Raw genomic sequence first — 23,062 nt, forward strand, 5'->3', positions numbered from 1 at the left:
TATATATATATAATATATATATATATATATATATATATATTACAACAATGAAACGAGTTTACCTTGACAATAGTTGATGCTAAAATTATTTTTTTCGTAAGATCATCCTTCAATTGTATTCCATAGTAACCAGCTTGACCAAACAACTGACAAGTAAGCTCTGTTTTATATGACACTATATCTCGCTTTCGCAGAGTTTGGGAATAGATTTTGTGATGACCATTAGTTGAACTTTCACTATTACAATAGGTATCTTCGCCACAAAATATCAGAATCAAAACTAACAAATTTTCATCTGATTCATCACTACAATTATCTGGAGCTTTAAAATGTACTAGTACAGGCTTATCAGGATATGTAGTGAATGTTGTAGGAGAAACAATCAAATCAATACTTGGTGTAATAACATTTAATTCTTTGCAAACCCGTGTTCCATTATCAGTATGCACAATCAAACTGTATAATCCTTTGTAAGGAAAATATTTACAAGATAATTTCACACTTGCTATGTCATCTGTTATGTGTACATTTGCATCAGAAGGCACTAATTGAATTATTGGAGAATATGTTGTCACAGATGATTTATATTCAATTTTCAATTCTTGAGGTATATTTTCTGTAGGCATGATTCCATAAATTCGAATAAATAAGTAATTATGATCAGTAGCTATATGATATGAATACGGCAATTCTAGTGACAACTCCGATGCAAAAATGCATTTGGCAAAAATCAATGCCCATGCTCTCCAATGAAACACTTGCATTTTAAAACAATATTTGTGGGAAGATCAAATGACAATTTCAGTGACCTGTAATTTGCTTTTATGAGCACAACAATTTCAATCTTATTACAGATTACAATATAGTATTTTTCAAATACAAAAATCATAATAAATATTACTGAAACAAAAAAAATTTAAATAATTAAAATCAAAATAAATTATTTTGTATAATTTTCACAATACTAAGTTTAATGGAAGACAATAATAAAATGAACAATAATAAAATTAAATTGAACTAATATATCATTGAATAAAAAATTGACATTTGTAAAATAAACTTTATTTCTACAAATATACAAAATTATAAATACATAACATAATTAAACTTAAAAAAAAAATTACATAGAAAATCTATAGAAAATAATAGTCAAATTAAAATTAAACTGTTCATGCTATAAACGTAAAGTTAACCTTAATGATTTTTATCAGTTCATTAACCTCCTATTATGCATAAAAAATAACATATTAGCACATGCGTTTTAATTTAAACTTAATTGGGTTTATCAACATAATTCAAATATTTCCTCAAACATGACTCAGCTTATACCTCTATAACATAAAATCCAGTTTACTCTGATTCTTCCATTATCCTTCATTATAAGTAGTAAAAACTAATATGAACTGATGCAATCTGAAACAATTGTTTAAAAAGCTACAAAAACACTGAATACACTAATAAATGTTTAAAAGCACTTTAGATAACAAGACAATGTAGTCCAAAAACTAAAAACATTAATAATTTTCAAAGCTAACATGACAATCATATGACAATCATTCATAAACAATTCGTTCAGAACTGCCAACTTACTGATGTGACACGAAGTATTTATGCTAGAAAAAGAAAATATTAGAAGATTTTTAGCTAAAAATAAAAAAAAACTGAGCAAACTGAACTGTAATACTGTAAAATATAAATACAGCAAGTTTATAAATTTTAAAAATCGTATTTTATAAATAACAGTTTTCTTTTCGCTACGTATTTTACAAATGCAAAAAGAATGTTTAGATAATTATGCTCCGTTTCAAATTATTACGCTTAGAATACATAACTATAAATATTACCTTTGATTTTCCATTTAAGGATATTTCTATCTAATTATTTTATTAATATTTATATTTTACCGCGTCTATAATTTAATATTGGTATGACACTTTCGTTCGGCTTTCTTCGCCAAGTATCGTTTTATCAATAAGTTCGCACTTGTGTCTATGTTGGCTTTAGTAAATGGTTCTTGTACCGATATATCGTGCCACAACCCAAGTTGACCAATCATAAGTCGAACAGCAGGAAATCGTGTCCTACGTCTCTTTCGCACGTTTGCATATAACCAGCGAATAGCAAGAAGTCTACGTCAGGGTTCATTATTCAGTTCGGGCTATTTAGTTAATATAGGATTCGTTGGTAAGTGATCGGAAAGATATTATAAAACTTGTTATCTTAAAATATTTGTGTTTTACTAAACCATCGAGAGTTACAAGGTGCGATATTAATTCATGTTCGACGAATTTTAAGTGTGGAAAATTAAATTTTAGTGCAATTTTACGTCGGCTATATATTATCTCCATTTTTATTTCGGTAGATCAACAAATACTAAAATAAAAATATTATAGTGCTATAAAAACTTCCTTAATAGTCACGAGATTACATTTTAAATTTGAAGATAAGAGAAACATGAAATTTCCTCTTTTTTGCATGATTACTACAATTACGTAACTCGTAGTTCGTACCTTCTCAAACAATTCATAGCTTCAAATATTTAGTACTATTTAGTATAAGTGAAGTGTTTTCATGTAATTAATGGCTCTTTACGATTTCAGTTTCTAGAACCACAACAAATTAAAACACACCAAGATGTTCTCAGCAGCAAAATTCATCGCCCCAGTCGCAAATCCGCAGTAAGCTATTAATATTTATTGTTACTTATATTACATAACCAATAGTTTTATTATATAATAATTTTCGTGATCAAATTTTTAAAATTAGTGTACTTGCATGTCTTACATAATCCATCAAATATCACATTTCCATTGAACTTGCACAATTATCAAATAATTTCAGCCTTTCATCTGTGTATATTTTATTGAGTATAAATTCAACATTTTTTTTTAGTTTGTCAATGGATCAAAGGCATATCTGCGACCAATCTCAAGTGCAGTATTGACTCAAAGCTCTACTATCAATGTATTACCTGCAGCCGCTCAATCTAGCATTTTACCACAAGTTCGTTGTCTGCAAACTACAGCAGTAACGAAAGACATTGATTCAGCAGCTAAATTTATTGGTGCTGGAGCAGCCACCGTAGGAGTAGCAGGATCAGGTCAGAAAAATGAAGAATAAAAAAGAAAACTAACAAATGTTTACAAATGACTTACATAAATTATTTACAGGAGCTGGTATTGGTTCAGTCTTTGGATCATTAATCATTGGTTATGCACGTAATCCATCCCTTAAACAACAACTATTCTCATATGCCATTCTTGGATTTGCATTGTCAGAAGCTATGGGACTTTTCTGTCTTATGATGGCTTTCTTACTGTTATTCGCATTCTAATTTGGTTTTTCATTTTGCCCGAAGTGTGTGTTCTAGAAGAGCTGCTGAACGTTATCACCAGGGACTGATAATTTAATACATTCAAAATACCATTTATTATAGTTCCGTATAATGTAAAATAAACCACAAACCTTTAATTGATTGTTTTAATTGTTATACTCTTCTAATTATTTATTGTATATATGGAACTTAAAGCTTTTCTATGAAAAAAGTTCTATATAAATGTTAATAATTGTTCTAAATGAAATAATTTCACATGCTTATCTATTTAAAATAAAATTAAAGCTTTGTAAGTTTTATTAAAAAAACTATACAAACAATAAGTTTCACTTATTTTATGATCTTTCTGAATGGTCATTTATGAAACTTTTATAAACATCAAAATATAAGTAAAACTACATATTACATGCTCATTAATATATATTATATTTTAAAGTCAGATTTTTTCAATTATACATTTGCATATATTTTAAAAATAATATATTCCTTAAAAATCTCGACACATGGCCATAAACTTAGTGAAATAAGTACATTACCACTAATTATAATAACTATAATACTTAATGTTTTAATCTTTGGTTGAAAAAAAAATTCAATTATATTCTGGACACCGTGTATGTGGTATGCAACGCCCAGGGCCTAAAGAGATGTCATTTGAGGAAATTGGTAGTTGCGCTGTATGGACAACAATGCCTGGCTGAGAATCAGTTGGAGCATGCAACTCATGACTTGAACCAGGTGTTAAATTTGCAAGTGCAGCTAACAAATCTTGATTGATCAATGGCTCATTTTCTGCCCGAGGCTCCCAGCCAAGAGGTGGGCTAGCTGGTGGTGATATTAAAAATTGTTTCACGGGAGCAGGTGGTTTTAAACTTGGAGCTCCTACAGGAGTCACAGGCTGGGCAAAATAGCAGTTAATAACAGAATCCTCTAATACATACTGATGAAGGTGAATGCGAGCATTAGCTGCAGCAATCGGTGTAGAATAATTTACTCGTAAACGTCTAAAGCTAGGCAACCATTGAAATCCAACATTGTCAGAAAACATTTTAAATAGGCCTTCAATTTTTGATTTCCTCTCTTCGCTTTTAAAAACATCTCTATGAATATTGGTAACTATTACTGATTTTGGTAGTTCCTGTACTAGGTCATCGTCATTTGACTCTTCATCAGAATCAATAGTGACTTGATCAAAATTTGGGTGCACATCAGGAAGCCCATCAGCTGAATTGATATATACCTGTTCTTCAGAACACATATTTGTGTTTACATTTTCAGAATCAGCCATTGTTTTGAAAAGATATTTTCTGTAAGTGAAATGTTTAAATAGAATGGTTTCAGCTAATCTTTATAATATGAATAAGATAATAATATTACCATTTTTCTTAAATTAAATTACAGTAACTGACAATATTCTGTAATGCAAAAGCAAATCAAAATTAAATTAAAATATTGGCTTTATCAAGATCTTCAACTGATATTTTCAAATGCCTTGTGAAATAAATATTACATTAGAGATATACAACATAAAATTGAATGTATACTTAACATTTTATACTTGCGTAATGTTATACATTGCTTTATTATATATGCATTTGAAATAGTTTAAATATAAAACATTAAGAAAAATGATAAAATTTATTGTAGCATTACTATATTCTTGGATTATACATACCTTTAAATTTTCATCTTAATGACAAATGTTAGGTATGGTTTAGATTTAGCATTAGTTGAAAAATATCATATTACATTGTAATGACATTCCTCGTTATGAAATAACATGAAATCTTAAATGTTATTTAAATTCAATGGTTATAATCTCTGATAATACAGCGATTTAAATATAATGGTTATAATTGTCACAAACATTACATATGTTCTATTGTCGAAAAACAGCGATGGACTTTGACAGTAGAATTCAGGTGCATTCATACTCCACATGACCAGAATAAAATTCCCGTGTTAATTATAATATTATATACACAAATAGACATGCATACAAAATTATTTGAAATGTACTATTTATGTTTAATACTTAAATAAGATTTTTTGTAAAAATCAATAGTTTATAAATTATTAAGTCGTTTCAGCGTCAGACAAGTTGGGTATAAACCAACCACATTGACATGTTTTTAGTCAAATGACATGTATAAGCAAAATTTTATTAATAAAATAATATATTTATTGTGACAAAATTAAAATGCAACTGAATAATAAAATAATATAGATCTTTTAAAACTTTTAGATCTCGAATATAATCTTTTGGAACGTACTAACTCTATGTGAGATCACTCGATTTTCAGTTTTTCAGTGAGAAGTGTATTTTGTGGAAGGTTCTTATGAAATAATAGTCATGTGGAAACTTGTTTTGATAAAACCATCTACTTTATAAAGGAAAACCCGCACAAACGATAGCGATTTAACGAAGGATATTTATTGCATTTCATTCCAAGTGTTTTTTCTAGAGCAAATTCTAAGGTGAACTAAGGGCCAAATAACCAGCATAAATATAAATATTTAAGGATAATTTAGTGTTTTAAGATCGGTATAAAAACTTCAAACTTCGATTTTTCATTAATATCAAAATGTATACATATTTGTACACAGTTACTATTGAAGAAATTGAATTTTTTACTTTCCAATTAAATTAGAAAATTTTCGTTTATTATAGGTTACTTGATTTATATATAAATTATTATAGTATTAAACCTGTTATTAGGTAATGATCCATAGAAATTGTACTCATTACAAACAATTAATCAGTACTACTCAAGCATAAATTATATTTATTTGTTAATGAAACAATGACTTGTTTCATTTCACATCATTTGTTATATACAAAATGAGAACTACTCTTATTTTATTTTCCATGACTAGTTGCTTGCAGTATTTTGTTTTATTAATAAATAATGAGTAAAGTCTAGTTGTTTAAACTTCTTTAGTATTTTATGTAAAACTCATATAAGTAGATAACAGCTGATTTAAATTTTTTAATGCTTTGAAAACGCCCAAAACTAACTTTTTAAATTAGATTATATCTATTTGAATAAAATTTATTTGCTTATTATGCTTGAATTCGCCTTCTTAATCAAGAGCTGTAAACAGAATGTTAACATATTTGCAGTTAGCAAATAATAAGAATAATGTCAACATTGTATTTTCGAGGACTTCTAGCAAAGTAGAAGTTTCAATATAAAATGCTTTATTTTTGCAATACGAGATATTGAGCTATTGAAGGATATTATTTATACTTGATCAAAAGGGGCAGTTTTATAATTAATTCTTATTTAAGAAAATTAAATAATTTATTCAAGTATATAACATACTATTATTTACAGTTGATTCTTCTAGAAAAACTCTGTCAAGACAATACAAACAAGAACCTTATTATTGATTTATGATAGTCGAGGTTTCAGGACAAGTGCTTTTTAAAAACCAAAATTTGTCTTTTAGTACAGGATTATTGTATACTTAATACTTAACTCTCACCTCTAGTTATAAATTGCATATATGTGTATAAGTATCTTTTTGTCATTTCTGTGAATTTTCAACAAACTTTCCTCCCAGGAAATATAATTTGTTAAATGAAAATTAAAATGTTATCCCTTATAATAAATATTTTCAGTTTTGGGTTCCTTGTCTTGATTGGAGTAATTTTTGTTACTTTTTGATAATCTATATATTTACAGATTATGAAGCCTTTGGAAGAAGATATGTCAGTTTGTGCACCATTGACCGTTGTGTTGCCCCCTCTGGATGATCAGACAATTAACAATGATTATAGTATAGATTTGTTAGCAGTTGTGAGTCCTGATATACCACCTCCAAAAGCAGACTTTTCTGCTCCACCTCCATATGAAGCAAATCCTTCTTTAATGAAATTACCCACATATGAAGATGTGCAAAGAGAGAAGTGCCTGCATGGGGAACCATCTGCTGAATTATGTGTGAGTTAGCCTATACCAAATAAATTTAAAAATAGTTCATATGATTTTTCAACTCATATATATTATATCAACATTCAAGATTTTACATAAATAATGAAATATTATATTATATATATATATATATATATATATATGCATCAAACAAAGAAAAAACTAAAATTTATAAAATAATCTTTAATTCCAAACATTTCGACATACAATTTAATGTCATCATCAGTGGATATTGAACTTGGTATTTTACATCTAAAAACATGTACACAGCACAGAATTTAGCACTAACATTGATACAACTAACCAGTCAATAATCATGAATCTTTTTTTGTAAATAGAAAAAATAATGAAAGTTTAATTTAATTTTTTTTAGCATTATCTTGGCCTCGGTAACCATTACTATTACATGTTTCTGTGCCAAAATACTTTAATTTTTCTACATTTTTGTAAAACGAAACTTTCATTATATATATATATATATATATATATATATATATATATATATATATATATATATATATATATATATATATACTATATCATATACTCATAAGCCTTGTAACAGGCTTGACACTATACTCAACTTCATCCGTATAAGTTGATATTTAATTAATTAAATATTATATTAATATTTTACAAAGTGTTATATATATATATATATATATATATATATATATATATATTACTGTAAGGCTTTAACATTGTGCAAAATACTAAATGTAGTGTATTCATATTCACATCTTAATATTCATTCCACTCATAATACTTTCAATGAGTAAACAAAAAAAAAATGTATTTTTAGGCGCAGCCGATGACAAGTACAACTCCACTGACATTTTTGGCAATTGGCCCAGAGATTGGGGATTGTGACTCTGAACGAGCTTCTCTATTGGGGACAGATTTTATGTTCTTTACTGCATTTTTAGGCAAGTCTTAAATGTATAATTTTAACTGAACATTATTCAAAATGCCGTGGTACACCGACATACGAGTTTAATTCGCACGTTTGTACGTTTGTATATCGAACCGGTCGTATCTCGAAGCAATTTTTCCATAGAAATACAGTGAAATGCAATTAATTTGTTCCAGCACTGTGATTTTGTTAAGATTTTTGAATATTAAAAATAAATTTACCATTATTATTATTAATTTAAATAATTTTTTTTTTGTTCATTCATGATATTGCGAGAATAAGTTCCCAAACTCGAACTGTTGCAACTTTTTCAGGGTGATTTTTACCCACAAACTATTAGACCTCAGAAAGCTGCTCTTAGCTGGAGTTATACCCTTTATAAACTTCCTCTGTTTAAACACAGTACATATCTATAGGCTTGTACATCCTCGTCACCCATATTTTTCAATAATTTCACACTTTCAAGAGACATGGCCCTTTTCTTTGGACTAGCCATGATTATAAAAGAAAATACTATTCTGTAAAATAACAAAAAGCAAACAACGCGAACTTAACTGTACAATCACTATTAATGTATAGCCAAAATTTCGCGTGGGTAAATCGCTACTAAACTAGTTGGTATTGGTATTTTGCCTTGAGGCAAGTTACATGAACTTCCCGATATGTGTAAATAATCGACTTAACCAATAAAGAATAAATTAATTTATGAGTGATTAAAAGTATTCCGAGTGGATTTACTACACACAATTGAAAACGAACGAACACGTTAACTCGGAGTATTTTCTAAAAGCAAATTTTTAAAAAATCAATAATTTTTATAATTGAACCAGTTTCCGTATGTCTTTAATTGTTTAGTATGTTCATTAACTCTATCGTTTTACCAAGTAAATCGTCTAGTTTTAATTTTAACAAACGTCAAAAAACCTCAAACTTTGATGAATTTTTAAAACAAAACTACTTATCGTAAGACCGTAATATTTCAGTAAGTTCTATAAGACCAAAAAAAATCCATAAAAATCAAATTAATTACAGGAAAACGGCTCGGTAGTTTTTCACCTAAAACTAATCAGTATCATTCCCAAATAATATCTTTCAAATAGTTCTTAATTTTTTTTAAATTGATTCGGTAGTATGAGCTTAAATGTGGACGAAAAGTTTAATACTTTTTTCTAAATTGCAAAGAAATGGCTCGGTAGATCGTCGCGCAAGACTGATAAACGATAGTCCTCATCGAGATACATCGAATGGCTTTTCGAATGTTTGTTTGGTCTCATTCGATTCAGAATGGCCTGAAACGTCGAGAAAACATAAAATTAACGAATAATATACTAAAATGACTAACTATAAAATAATTTACTATCATAAAACAGCCAAAATTGTTCTATAGCAGGACAGTCATTGTTACAACTGATAAAATTTTTCATAATTTCATTTCGCCATTAACGTTTTTCTACAGAATTTACTCGTTCAAAGCCTTTATCTTGGATTTTGCTCGTATGTCGAAGAAACAAATCGCTCCTTTAGCGGCTCGTACCTCTAAACACTCGTATGTCAGGTCAATAAAAAATTATCCCCATGGTTAATAAAAGATATATCCACATTAACGATCATTTTTTTTCAATGTAGTGGCATTTTTATTCAATTGGATCGGATTTCTGCTCTTGATGTGTTTTTGCCATACAATAGCTTCACGCTATGGTGCTCTATCAGGTTTTGGTTTGTCGCTTGCAAAATGGACTTTGATTGTGAAGCATTCCACAGACTTAGCTAGTCATGAAAATTCGTGGTTGTGGTGGTTGATAATGGGATTTGGTAAGTGTCATTTTCTTAATATTTATTTGAACATTTCTCATGATGAATTGTTTCTTATGCAATAACACCAACTCAATATGTAATTTAGTACATTATAATAAGTAAAAGAAAGTCTTTATATATGAATTAGGTTTAGATTTTTAATGGGTGCTATCTTATTTGAAACATTTATTAAAGTAATTAATGTTAATAACAATAATTTGAGTCTAATTTAAGATATTGTTTCTCTTATGTACTCATATATACAAAATTATATATATATATTGTAGACCTTCGAACAAAGAATCCAAAAAGTAATAAAAAACAAAAAAGTTTTTTTAAAACACCATTTCTTAATTTATTTACTGTCGACGTTTTGGAACTAGGTACGTTTCATCTTCACGACATCTATCAAAAACGTGATCTTGATAAGATTTAAGCAACCAATATGTTTAAGCAAAGCAGAAGATTATGGATTTTTTTTTTATAAAATGAATAAAATTGTGGAAAAAATAATGTACAGAAATATGACAATATAATCAAAATGAAAATGGTAAAAATAAATGAGTGGATTATATAACAAAATATTTAAAATGTTAAAAAATTAGCAAGTTCTAGAAAGTTTTAAGAAAAGGTTACTGAAAAAACAGAATTAATTACCTGTATGATTGATTATACACTAACACTTTTTCACTAAAAAAGATTTTATCAAATAAATTAATTTTATAAATTCCTTTTATATATATATGTACTCCATAAAAGTGTATTTAAAAAAAAAACTGTATTTTTAGTTCATAATTTGATACCTAACTAATTTAATTTGTTTAACAGGTTTACTAATTTGCATGAGAGCGATTATTCAGTATGTTAATATAAAACGAGGATGGAACCTTTTGTCAGGAACTGCTCAAGAACGTTTATTATTTTTTTATTGATTATTAATTGACGTGTGATCCAGATAGTTTATTCTTGAATTTTGAGTATACATTCCTAGGAAGAAATGATCAAAAGAAAAAAATTCATTAATTTAAAGATATATCAAATTGACATGCGCCTCAAATAGCATTCTTGGTATAGGTACTATTTGTTAAGCAGTACTGTTGTCCGTACATGAATAATTTGTTTTATTATGTTTCAACAAATTATTTATTAACAAAATATTTGTATTTTAGTAACTATACTGGAGCATTAGAATATATTTGGAGCTGTCGTTATATTTAGTTCTAAAATGTACAACTCAATTTTTAACCAAAATGAAAATGAAAATTTTCATATGCGCATTTTTATTGTGATAGCTTTACTATGAAACATATGTATTGACTTACTTAATGTGATGTAAATAATGCTTTTATTTTTTATATTATTGTATGACAATACCTTACATGAAAGCAGGTCTTTAAAATGAATATTAAGTTTCTGAATGCAATAATTAATTGTAACGATTTTTTCCTATTACTGTGTTTAAAAGTTTTGCACTTCAAGCCATTTGCTTTTACACTAGTTTAATTAAAGTCCAAATAAACCTGCAATTAAGACACAATAGTTGCACAAAACATAAATTTAATAGACATGCATAGATTAGCAATGTTAGATAACTTAGTTTATATAATAACACTAGCAATAGGCATTATACATAATTGATATAAAAAATGTCTTTAGATGTTATTGTATTTGAATGTGTATTGATCATTACAAAATTGTTTGGTTTATCCTGTAAAATATAGATTATAAATTTAATGTTTGTTTTTGAAAGTTTTACAGATTTTTAATAACAATATTTATATCTATAATTAAATGTTAATATTCAATTAAAGATTAATCATTGTAGGTACAGTTCGTACATCTTCATTTAAGGAACACATAATTTTATTTCCAGCAACTAAAGTTATTGTGCTGACATGGTTATCATAATCTTTGTGATTTATTTCACCCATTTTGTCGGAACTTATATAATTTGTATATGGCTTATTATCAGAAGTCAAAATGCTTGCATGAAATTTTTCAGGACTTTGTGTTTCTGTGAAGTGATCTTTAAGAGTGTTAGATTTGTAACAATTTGAATCTACTTTGTCTTTTTGTGTGTATGATGGCATTAAAATTTTACGATAAATTTCAATATGTTGATATTCTTTTCTTTGTTCATCACTCAGCGAGTCAATACCATTTAAACTTTTAGAAGTATTTGTTTTATTAATATTGTTAAATGTAGGTTCAATGGATCCACTTGTTTCAGTACTTGATCCTAATGTTTTTCTCGCTGAAGGTGCTTGAAGTATTTTCCGGTAAATTTCTATATGGTGATCTTCACATGCCTTACTGTTGTCGTTTTTGGATGTATTAAGTGAATTAACATTATTAACTGAATGTTGCATATTTTTGAAAGATAATTTTATGGGTCCATTGATTACAGGTATTCTGAATTTCTTTTCTTGTAATGAAAAACCATTGCTGTAATCCATTGGGTCTTTATTTGAATTATGTGGTATTGTATTAGAGTCTAGCAGAATATTATTTGAAGTATTTATATTTGGTACTAAATCTTCTTTATCACTATTTTTATTTTTATCTTTATTCATTTCAAAAACTATTTGTTTTTTTATGGGTTTGTCATAAGATAAACTTCTTTTAACACATTTATGCAATTTATTATTAATGTAAGCTGTATCCTTGCCGGGATGAGTATTTCTAATATGTCTTATTAAATTATCTTTTCTTTGACACTTTATATCACAATAATTACATAAATAATGTTTGCCTAAAATTCAGATGCGAGTAAAAAACATTAACTAATTATATAAATAAATAAATGAAATTTATCAATTTTGATACTTACCGGAGTGACTTAAATAATGACGTCTCAGACTGGGATAACTACTAAAAACACTTTTACATTTTGAACATTTATGAAATTTGCTTTTAGTGTGTGCTAATTTATGGGCAATAAGAGACCACCGAATTTTGAAGGATTTTCCACACAACTCGCATAAGTAATTTTTAAGTTCTAAATTATGTGTCATCATATGTTACGTAAATTAGATTTATCATTAAATCTTTTTTCACATTTTTGACAAGAAAATAATGTTTCATTTTTATGCCTTGTATTGTGTGCCGTCAGTGATTTTTTGTTTTAAAAGATGAAGTGCACAATTCACATTGATAAGCATTTATACCTAAAATATATATATTTTTCAACGTGACTTATAATAAAATATTTATAATATGTTGATCAAATTGGCCAAAGTTTACAAAATATTGGATAAATACTATTTGGACAAAATATCACAAATAAACATATGTCAATCAAATTCTTAAATTTAATTTTGCAAAATGTTTGCAAATCATCTTATAAATTTTTTTAAATTATACTTGCTTGTGTGTGCTTTTAAATGACGATTTAGCGAACCAATATGTGAGAACTGTTTTCCACAAATATCACATTTAGTACGTGATGCCTCTGTATGACTCTTCATATGGTAATTCAAATGAGGCAAAGTTTTGAATTCCTGAAAAAAAGTGAATTGTATTTTATAATGCAAATTGATTAACATATATAGCATTCATAATACAAAAAGTAATTACTTTTGAACATGTATCACATTTGAATTGCTTTGCACCTGTTTCGCATGCTTCATGGTATTTACAATGATATTTAAACTTGAATTTACTTTTACATATAGTACATTCATAAATAGTATTTGGTGTTGTTTCCAATATAGTTATATGTGAAGGCAAAGAAAATTTATTACACTTTTTATTACTCTTTGATTTATTAATTTTCAAATTTGATACTATTATTTTACTTGTATCTCTTGGCTTACATAATTTCGATGTATCTTTTTCTTCCAAATTAGAATTAATATTACGAACAGATAAATCATCATGTATGTTTTTCATCACATCATTCGCAGTTGTCTTGCTAAGAATAGTCCATTCAGTCTTCAATTTTAATTGGCCATTATATTTCTTATTATTTTTAGATGGACTCTTATCGAAAATTTTGTTTTTTGTGCAAGGTGACGAATTGTTTGCATTTTTTAGAAGTATGTTACTTTTCTGCTCACATATTTTGCAGCCTGCAAATTCTTGTATAAAGCAATTTCTACATTTTTTGTGGCCGCATTGTTCTTCAATTAACCTATTATTTGTATTATTCAGAGTGCAGCCACATAAAGGACACGATTCCATGTTACACAAAATATTTAAATGTATAAATACATATTTGAATTAAATTAGATTAATAGGACTTTGGCATCATGTATTTGAAAATGCAAATACAATGTCAATATATACAACTCTTCATTTGTTTTGAAATAATCACAGTCCACATTTTCCATCTGTCAAAGTTTCGTCGTATTTCGCGACTTAGAGGATATTCACACACATTGTACAAATGGCGTTTCGCTAAGGGTTACGACACACACAATTTGAACATAATTTGATTAATTATTCAATATATTATAAGTTTTTGACCGTCAAATCGCATTATTTTTTAACTTTCCGCAGGCTAAGTTATAGTAATCGCAAAAAAATCTGAAATGAAAATTTTTATGCATCTTTACGTTTCAAAGTTTTCTGAACATTTTGGCATACCTTAGAAAAAATAGATGTATGTGTGTGTGTGTCTGTGTGTGTGTGCGGATACAAATGTTTGTCGACGCTTTCGGGAACACGGTTCAACCGATTTCAATTATTCAAAGAACAATCGATTCCTATTATAATAAGGAGACGTGTTGATTAGTTTTTGGCACAGGCAGGTCTAGCCGTTTCGAAAATACGGGGCTAAAAGTGCCAAAAACGAACTCAGATTTTAAGAGAACGGAGCGTCCAATTTTAACAATTCAAAAAACATTTTACTTGTATTCACTAGATGAAGAACTGATTAAATTTTTGGGAAGGCAGGTCTATCGGTTTCGGAGATCTAGTAAAAAAAGTAAAAGAAACACCATTTTGAGGTCAATAATAATCATTAGACATACGCACATCAAATTTTCAAATATTTTGTGGAGATTTTAAGTGTATCAATTTTGTTTACATTTCAATGGGTTTCGTAAAATCGTTTGCCCGTTAGACGGCGACGCGGCGCTTACGCGATTCGATATTGCGTCTCTATGCAGCTAAACCAGTGCGATTGCTTTGAAAAAAAGTTCAAAATTTCCAAAATATTTGAAACTAAAAAAAAAACATTTTCCAAAGTTTCCAAAAAAGTCATTTTCGTTTCAAAAATTTAAAATTTCTCAAAAATCTAATTTTATCAAAGTTTAAAACAAATTTAATCTTTTTTTTAAAAAAAAAAAAAAAAATGGTACGGCAATTCCCGTTGCTTAAGCTTCGGCAATTTGCCATACACCACTAGTTTAAGATTGCTTCGGGTTTCTATACAAATTTATTTATTCGAATTCGTCTTTGAAAATTAACATTAAAAACACACATACAAATACAATTTGAAGACTTCTTTTCCAAATGTCGCCACAAGTTTAATACGTTTACTAACTGTTCTAACAGTATTTATTGCACCTGGGGTTGCTCAAAATTAAAAATTACTTGAGAACTTCAATAGTTTGAGAACATCTAAATAAGTAGTAAGTGATTTAACAATTATTGTGATTGAAAAAAAATGGCAAAAATATACAAGTTCCTCTCGAAAAAAATGGCAAAATATACGCTTTTTTGGCTGCTACAGTGGTGTAACTCCTTAAGGTAATGTTGAAGCAAGAAGCTCTTCTGACAATATAGGAAATCGCAGAAAGGCTTAATTCAGCTCAAGATATCATTTCTGACCATATGCGCAAGATAGAATTCATGTAGAAGTATTCAAGATGTGTTCCACATGACTTATAATTAGTAAAAGAACAAAATCAAAGATATCTAAATCGATGACATTCCACGTAAACATTTTTACGACGCATAGAATCTTAATTTTTGTTCATTCACAGGAAGCATTATGTTTATTAGCATGTCAATTATCTATATAAATGTATTATTTTAAGATCGAATTATCAAGTCGGGCATTGTCGTCAATTGATAAAAGCAATTGTGACCCTTGTTTATGACTTGTGGATGAATCTCGGCTCTCCGGCATACATAATATAGCTACTTATCGAAAAAAAAAGTTAACGAGATTGCGTGAAGCGTACATTTGAAATTGCAAACAAGATATTCTATCACTTCAACAGTGCTATTTTTAATTAAACAAGTTTAATTTTACTTTATTCATGTATAAGCGCTTTTAGATGCAAAGTCCTCAAACGCTGCCTAAATACTCAAATAATCAGTAATTAACTTCCCGTAGGGTAAGCTATAGTAATGGGCCGAAAATCGAAAATGAAAATTTTTACTATCTTTATGTTTTAGAGGTTTCTGAACATTTTGGCATACCTCAGAAAAAATTGGTCGTGTGTGTGTGTATGTTTGGAGACAATTTCGGGCGTATGGATGAACCGATTTCAAAAATTCAAAAACTAATCGTTTCCTATTGATAGGGAGATGTGTAGATTAGTTTTTGACAAAGGCAGGTCCAGCCGTTACTGAGATACAGAGCAAAGAGTGCAGAAAATAGAAACCGAGTTTTTGAGAGAACGGAGTATTCGATTTGAATGATCTAAAAAACAAACCGCTTGTGTTGACTAAACAATTGTTTTTGGTTTTTATACAAAAAAAAATTTTTGTATATCGAGAATAATTCAGATTTTAATTTTAATTCTGGATAAAGATCTAAAGCTCACTTATATACTTTAAACAATTAATTTTAACTTTGTAATTCAATTTATATAATTCTTATAAATATTAAAAAATGTTACAGTATTTATAATAATCTATTTGAAAACATTTAATATTTCTCGGTCATTTCGTTACGGTTCGGGAAGTTCCGGCAAATCGCCTTAAGGCACGATGCCATACACCACTAGTCCTTTTTTAATTGGATCTCCAAAACCACTAAACTTGCCTTTCAAAAATGTAATCAGTTATTCATTTCGTCAATAGAAATCAAATGCTTCAATCAATCAAATCGCACTCTCCATTTTCTCAAAAACTGAATTATCATTTTTGGCACTTTTTGCCCCATATCTTCGAAACGGCTGGTCGTGCATTTCCCAAAATCTAATTTGCCTACACAATTTTTAACATTTAAAAAAAATTTAATTCTCGGTACGGAAAGTTCCAACAATTTGCCTTAAGGCACGATGCCATGTACTACTAGTTTGTTATTTTTAATCAATATTTAAATAATTTTTATTAATATTATCATTTTATATGATGACTTCATAGAGGCAAATAAAATGTAAACATTGAAGTTCATTCTGAAGATAAATTTGCTCTTAGTTGACGATATCATTGTTATGCAAATAATAAAATAAAGGAACTCCTCAAACGATATCATTAGAATTGATTCTTATATATATTGTAATCTACACTTCACTTAAATTCTCACCATTTCGAAGTTCGTTGTATTATCATGATCAAAGTATCATCAATTGTTGTTTGTACAGTCGCTTTGTGGATGATTTTGTTTCAATAAATAATTCATCTGTAAATTCGATCACTTACTGTTAGAAACAGAATATAATCATTAATATTATATAAATAGACAAATTATTCAAAGTTTGAACCGATGCTTTTAGAGTTTCATAGTTAAAAATCTGAAAAGAAGCCATGTTGCTCGTCTCTCATTGTCAGTCGCTTTGTGAATTATTTTGCTTCAACAAATAATTCATATGCAAAATTCAATTACTTATTGTTGGAAACAGAATATAACTAGCTGTAAGTGGAATTCTGTCTTAAGGCAATTAAGGCATCGTGCCTTAAGGCAAATTGCTGAAACTTCCCGCGCCAAAAATTATTATTTTTTTTTAAAATTTACTTTGAAAAAATAAGATTTTTGAGAAACTATAAATTGAACAAAAAATTACTTTTTTTTGAAAAAAAAAATTAAAAAAAAAAAAAAAATTTTTAATTTCTTTTTTTTTTTTAAATTTTTTTTTCTTTATTTTGATATATTGTGGAAGATCTGAACTTTTTTTTCAAAGCAATCGTACTGCTTTAACTGCATAGGGACAAAATATAAAGCGCGTAAGCGCCGCGTCGCTGTCTAACGCATAAGCATTGGTACGGAACCCATAGGAATGTTAAGAAAATGTATACTTATTGTTAAAATCTCTATAAAATATCTGATAATTTGATGTGCATATGTCTAATGATCATTTTTGACCGCCAAATGGCATTTTTTTTTACTTTTTTCGTTAGATCTTCGAAACCGCTAGACCTGCCCTCATGAAAATTTGATCAATTCTTCATCTTGTCAATACAAGTCAAATGTTTTTTGAATTATTCAAATCGAACGCTCCGTTCTCTTAAAAACTGAGTTACCGTTTTTAGCACTTTTTGCCCCGTATCTTCGGAACGGCTAAACCTGCCTTTGCCAAAAACTAATCAGCACGTCTCCTTATCAATACGAATCGAATGTTTTTTGAATTATTCAAATCGGTTGATCCGTGTTCCCGAAATCGTCGAAGAAAATTTGTATCCGCACATACATACACACACGTACATACACACACACACACACACACACACACACATCCATTTTTTCTAAGGTATGCCAAAATGTTCAGAAACCTCTGAAACGTAAAGATATATAAAAATTTTCATTTTTGATTTTTTTGCGATTACTATAACTTACCCTACGGGAAGTTAAACATAAATATTATATAAATATAGTAGATGACCCGACAGACGTCCTGTACCCACGTCTACAATTTAAGTTCCAATTTTTTTAAATATTCTATCCTATACTTTTTAATATCCTATTTAATATTTCCCATTTATGGTCTTAGCATAAGCTATACGTATTAAAAATTGCAGTTTTTCATCAGTATAAGAAATTCAGAAAGAATAAATATAGTATCTGCGGTAAAAGAACTATGTCATCTTTGAAACTACCACCCAATATAATTCCTTCAATAGTTTAGTGTATAATTTGTATAATCGCGTACCATATATTAGTTGCTTTTCGGCAATTACAATTGCTAAATATTTCATATCCAATGCCAAACAAATGAATTTTTGACCCATGAATTCTGAATCATTTTTTTAATAAGAAGAAATATTCATTTGTATTGAAATAATTTAGTAAAGTAAAGCAAAATACAACATGCATAAGCTTGAAAAAATAATTTATATGCAATTTTGGACTTATTGTGTTATTTATTAAACTGAATCATATATTTTCATCTGCCAACATATACTGCTGACTGTTTTTTATATTATTTTAATTACTAGCACATCTCAGCTGCTTTTCGGTAATAATAATGTAGACATTACATTTTTCTTGTATATTATATTCTAATATTATCTAGGCTCATAATTTCAGCTAAATTCAAATTTCAATAAACTGGCATTTTAAGCAGATGACGGTTTAAATGTTTTCAATGTCAAACAATGATACGTGTTTTTTGTAATTTTTGCTATATATTTTTATAATTTCTACAATATTACTATAGTTTTATTGTTCATTAAATTTCAAAAATTTTCTTTGATAAACTCTAAAAAGATTTATCAAAATCCGAATAACCGTTTAAGAGGAGTATCAATAAGATATGATTTATTCAAAGTTTGAACTGAAGCTTTCAGAATTTCGTACTTTAAGTCCAACAGAAGCTTTATTGTTTGTTTGTCAGTCGCTTTGTGAGTTTCAATTTTTTGCTTCAATAAATAATTCATATGTAAATTTGTTTACTTATTTTTACAAACAGAGTATAAACATATATGTATAAAATATATTTTTTGTTCAAAGTTCGATCTTAAGCTTTTATAGTTTCATGCTTAATAATTCCAAAAGAAGCTTTGTTTGTCTGTAAATCGTTTAGTGGATCATATGATTTATGATTTTAGAGTTTAACCGATGCTTTTAGAGTTTCATGGTTAATAGTTTGAAAAGAGCTTTGTTGTTAGTGTCTGTGTGCCAAATCTACTTCCATTCTACATTAATTTTAGAATTAGAGTTTTTTAATTTCTATTATTAACACTACCATCAACACTTAAGAAACAGTTAATTTATTTATTAATTTCACACATCACTTAGTTGATAATTTTAACCACATTTTGAATTTTGAGAAGCGGATTAGCCAATTTGGTGTAATAAACTTGCATGCAATCGCCTTTGAATTAGTATTAAAATGTTTGTTTTAATTAAAAAAAAACACTTCGAAATTCAATATAGAATACTAAATCTACCGAAACTTTCCATTATACAATGAACGTATAAACAAACACTGTCATTTCAAAAAATAATAATAAATAATATATAGAGAGCACGCGTAAACTTGAAATAAATTGCTGTTATCATTAAATATTAACACTATCGCAGCGTGCGTACGTTATCATCGGATTTTTTAACATGTTTAGACTATTAAATGTAACATATCTATAATTAAGTATATTATGTAAGATTCTGTAACCACGATTATATCAATTGCTTAACATCTACCGGATTCCCCGATTGAAATATTGTATTAATTTCAAATATTTGCATCTTTCAAGAAAACCTATTCTTTAAACTTAAGAAACAATATTGAACTTGCTTTAAAATCAGTTGCTTTTCACTTCGAATTATATACGTTTCAATATAGGAAGCATATTATAATTTTTTCAACAGCGATCAGAACTTAGCATTTTTCTCGAGAGGGCAACCCAGCGGTCAATCTTGCTTCTTTTTATGTGTAGACTAGATACGTATATCTAGTACCATCGGCTGATATATGTTGCAGCAATGCCCATGAAAGGCGATTCTTGCTTAAAATAATATTTGAAATCTATAACCTTAAATGTAACTTTGTTATCATACTGCTTGATATCGAAATCACTGAGGTCCAGATCGAATCGGTAACGTTCTTAACCATTATACCTCGACATACTCATGTTATTAAAAATGAAATATTCACAGTATTTATTCTGCAAGATCTTTCATAAGAATACGTAAAGATCAGTAAAAGTATCAATATTTAAAATAAAATAGTATTACACATAATAAATCGGAATTTTTCGTACGGTAATTTCACATTTTTAAATGCTTTATTTTTTTGACAATTTTGAGATATTTCAAAAATTTTGATTTTTTTAGAATATTATGAATTTTTTTCAAAGCGATCGCGCTTTGTATATCTGTTTTAGCAACGAAATATCGAAGCGCGTAAGCGCCGCGTCGTAGCCAAACCGTTAAACATTATGAAAATTGATACAGCACCCAAAATGTAAACAAAATTTGTACTTATTATTAAAATCTCTATAAAATATCTGATAATTTGTTGTTTATATGTCTAAAGACCATTTTTATGGTAAATTATAGTAATCGCAAAAGAATCCAAAATAATTTTTTTTTATATCTTTACGTTTTAAACGTTACTGAACAATTTGGCATACCTTAGAAAAAAATGATGTATGTGTGTGTGTATGTATGTATCGATACTATTTTTCGTCGACGATTTTGAGATCACGAATCAACCGATTTGAATAATTCAAAAAACATTCGATTCCTTTTGATGGGAAAACGTGGTAATTAGTTTTTTTTCGAGACAGGTCCAGCCGTTTTGAAGATACGGTGCAAAAAGATCTAAAAATGGTAATTTACTTTTTAAGACAATGGAGCAGCCGATACGAATGATTCAAAAAACATTTTACATTGACTAATAATTCCATTGACTTCTTCCGGATACAAATTTTTGTTGATGGAAAGACGTGCAGATTAGTTTTTTGGCAAAGGCAGGTCGAGCCGTTTCGATGATACGGCTCAAAAAGTGCAAAAAGTGGTAAATCAGTTTTTGAGAAAACGACGCGTCCGATTTGAATAATTAAAAAATATTTCTCTTGCATAGATGGAATGAGGAAATAATAAAATTTTTGGGAAGGCTAGCCCAGAGGTTTTCGATATCCAGCAAAAAAATAAAAGAAGGATTTGGCGGACAAAAACCTTATTATACACATGAAAGTATCAGATATTTTAGAGATTCTATTTATGAGTACATTTTTATCATTATTGAGGGTTCTGCACAATAATGCTTAAAATTCACTTATATTGTTTAAATAAATAAAGACGGGCATTTCGAATTTTTAAAAAAAAATTAACATTAAAAATAAAAATAAAATTACAAAAATTTGATACTCCTCAAAAAAATATAATTATTTCACAAATGTTAACAATAAAAATAAAATTACAAAAATTTCATATTTCTCAAAAAAATATAATTATTTAAAAATGTAAACAATAGAAATAAAATTATAAAAATTTCATATTTCTCAAAAAAATATTATTATTTCAAAAAAATAAATTACGCTACGGGAAGTTCCAGAAATTTACCTTAACACAATGTCATGCACCCCTAATTTATTTAAGTACTGACGACTCCTAATCATTACCTAAAAATGTATATATGTATAAATATTTATATTTTAAACAATTTTTTAGGCATAGTTGAAAATTTAATAAATGAGTTTAACTTCGATTTAAAAATAATAATATTACAATTAGATTTGGACGATGGTGTTTGGTACAGTGGCATCATCGTCGTATTGACAATTGATCAGGCCCACGCATACAAAGAAGTCCAAAAATGCAGAAGACATGTACGACTACTATCATCGGAAACAACAGTTTTGTATGATCAGTGATAAAACAAGAAAAGGCATGTGAGATTCTGAGGGTTAGTGCTTCTGTAAATATTCCGAGCAACATTTAATCTGTATCAGCGAACTCTATATAAGGCGCTGATGGACGTTTGAGTAATCAGTTCTCCCTGATTTGCCGCCGCGAATGAACAGAACGATGGCTAATACGCGGCCACCACAATTGTTCCTTTTTTGTTTCCTGCTCATCCAGGCGGGATTCCAAAGCACACAAGCAGGTAAGCCAAATTTTGATTTTGTTTATTAGAATATCATCGTAAATAACAATTATTACACATGCAGTGTCAAACGCGGATTAATTTTTCATGGCGTTCCAAAAAATTTTCCTGGTGTCGTTAAGCTGGATTTTCCTTAAATTGTTCGATTTTGCACTGCATGCTTTTAAAAGCATTTGTTTTGAAAAAATACATG

The 23,062-nt window shown here is 28.3% G+C and overlaps 5 protein-coding genes across 5 annotated transcripts; 2 read left to right on the forward strand and 3 right to left on the reverse strand.

Moving 5' to 3' along the window:
- The first annotated feature begins 2,010 nt into the window (after positions 1-2,010).
- LOC113367170 (ATP synthase lipid-binding protein, mitochondrial-like) lies at positions 2,011-3,471 on the forward strand. Its single transcript, XM_026608803.1, is given in 4 exon segments — positions 2,011-2,184; positions 2,601-2,682; positions 2,893-3,100; positions 3,171-3,471. Coding segments are annotated over 3 exon segments (420 nt in total). The 5' UTR covers positions 2,011-2,184; positions 2,601-2,634; the 3' UTR covers positions 3,335-3,471.
- Positions 3,472-3,837: 366 nt separating this feature from the next.
- Positions 3,838-5,171, reverse strand: LOC113367187 (protein sarah-like). Its single transcript, XM_026608817.1, has 2 exons — positions 5,010-5,171; positions 3,838-4,641 (listed from the first exon to the last, which is right to left on the reverse strand). The coding sequence occupies exon 2, from the start codon at positions 4,620-4,622 to the stop codon at positions 3,927-3,929; it is 696 nt and encodes a 231-aa protein (XP_026464602.1). The 5' UTR covers positions 4,623-4,641; positions 5,010-5,171; the 3' UTR covers positions 3,838-3,926.
- A 290-nt stretch (positions 5,172-5,461) lies between these two features.
- LOC113367211 (NEDD4 family-interacting protein 1-like) lies at positions 5,462-11,091 on the forward strand. Its single transcript, XM_026608844.1, has 5 exons — positions 5,462-5,812; positions 7,024-7,281; positions 8,075-8,198; positions 9,812-9,997; positions 10,808-11,091. Exons 2-5 carry the CDS (start codon positions 7,027-7,029, stop codon positions 10,909-10,911), a joined length of 669 nt encoding a protein of 222 aa, XP_026464629.1. The 5' UTR covers positions 5,462-5,812; positions 7,024-7,026; the 3' UTR covers positions 10,912-11,091.
- A 693-nt stretch (positions 11,092-11,784) lies between these two features.
- LOC113367232 (zinc finger protein 717-like) lies at positions 11,785-12,993 on the reverse strand. The gene is made up of 2 exons (XM_026608861.1): positions 12,810-12,993; positions 11,785-12,731 (listed from the first exon to the last, which is right to left on the reverse strand). Exons 1-2 carry the CDS (start codon positions 12,991-12,993, stop codon positions 11,785-11,787), a joined length of 1,131 nt encoding a protein of 376 aa, XP_026464646.1.
- Positions 12,994-13,124: 131 nt separating this feature from the next.
- LOC113367237 (zinc finger protein 235-like) lies at positions 13,125-14,280 on the reverse strand. The gene is made up of 3 exons (XM_026608864.1): positions 13,556-14,280; positions 13,343-13,479; positions 13,125-13,146 (listed from the first exon to the last, which is right to left on the reverse strand). Exons 1-3 carry the CDS (start codon positions 14,159-14,161, stop codon positions 13,125-13,127), a joined length of 765 nt encoding a protein of 254 aa, XP_026464649.1. The 5' UTR covers positions 14,162-14,280.
- Between the last annotated feature and the right edge of the window lie 8,782 nt (positions 14,281-23,062).

This window comes from Ctenocephalides felis, unplaced genomic scaffold, assembly GCF_003426905.1.
Source record: "Ctenocephalides felis isolate EL2017-DRISC unplaced genomic scaffold, ASM342690v1 CF-g0.4_SCAFFOLD_00671, whole genome shotgun sequence".
Lineage (NCBI taxonomy): Eukaryota > Metazoa > Arthropoda > Insecta > Siphonaptera > Pulicidae > Ctenocephalides > Ctenocephalides felis.

Coding starts and splice junctions, on each gene's coding strand:
- LOC113367187 (XM_026608817.1), bottom strand. CDS start 4,622: ATGGCTGATTCTGAAAATGTAAACACAAATATGTGTTCTGAAGAACAG.
- LOC113367211 (XM_026608844.1), top strand. CDS start 7,027: ATGAAGCCTTTGGAAGAAGATATGTCAGTTTGTGCACCATTGACCGTT. Junction 7,282..8,074: donor AACCATCTGCTGAATTATGT/GTGAGTTAGCCT, acceptor ATGTATTTTTAG/GCGCAGCCGATGACAAGTAC. Junction 9,998..10,807: donor GTGGTTGATAATGGGATTTG/GTAAGTGTCATT, acceptor TTTGTTTAACAG/GTTTACTAATTTGCATGAGA.
- LOC113367232 (XM_026608861.1), bottom strand. CDS start 12,993: ATGACACATAATTTAGAACTTAAAAATTACTTATGCGAGTTGTGTGGA. Junction 12,732..12,809: donor TCATTATTTAAGTCACTCCG/GTAAGTATCAAA, acceptor TCTGAATTTTAG/GCAAACATTATTTATGTAAT.
- LOC113367237 (XM_026608864.1), bottom strand. CDS start 14,161: ATGGAATCGTGTCCTTTATGTGGCTGCACTCTGAATAATACAAATAAT. Junction 13,480..13,555: donor AATGTGATACATGTTCAAAA/GTAATTACTTTT, acceptor ACTTTTTTTCAG/GAATTCAAAACTTTGCCTCA. Junction 13,147..13,342: donor TTAAAAGCACACACAAGCAA/GTATAATTTAAA, acceptor TATATATTTTAG/GTATAAATGCTTATCAATGT.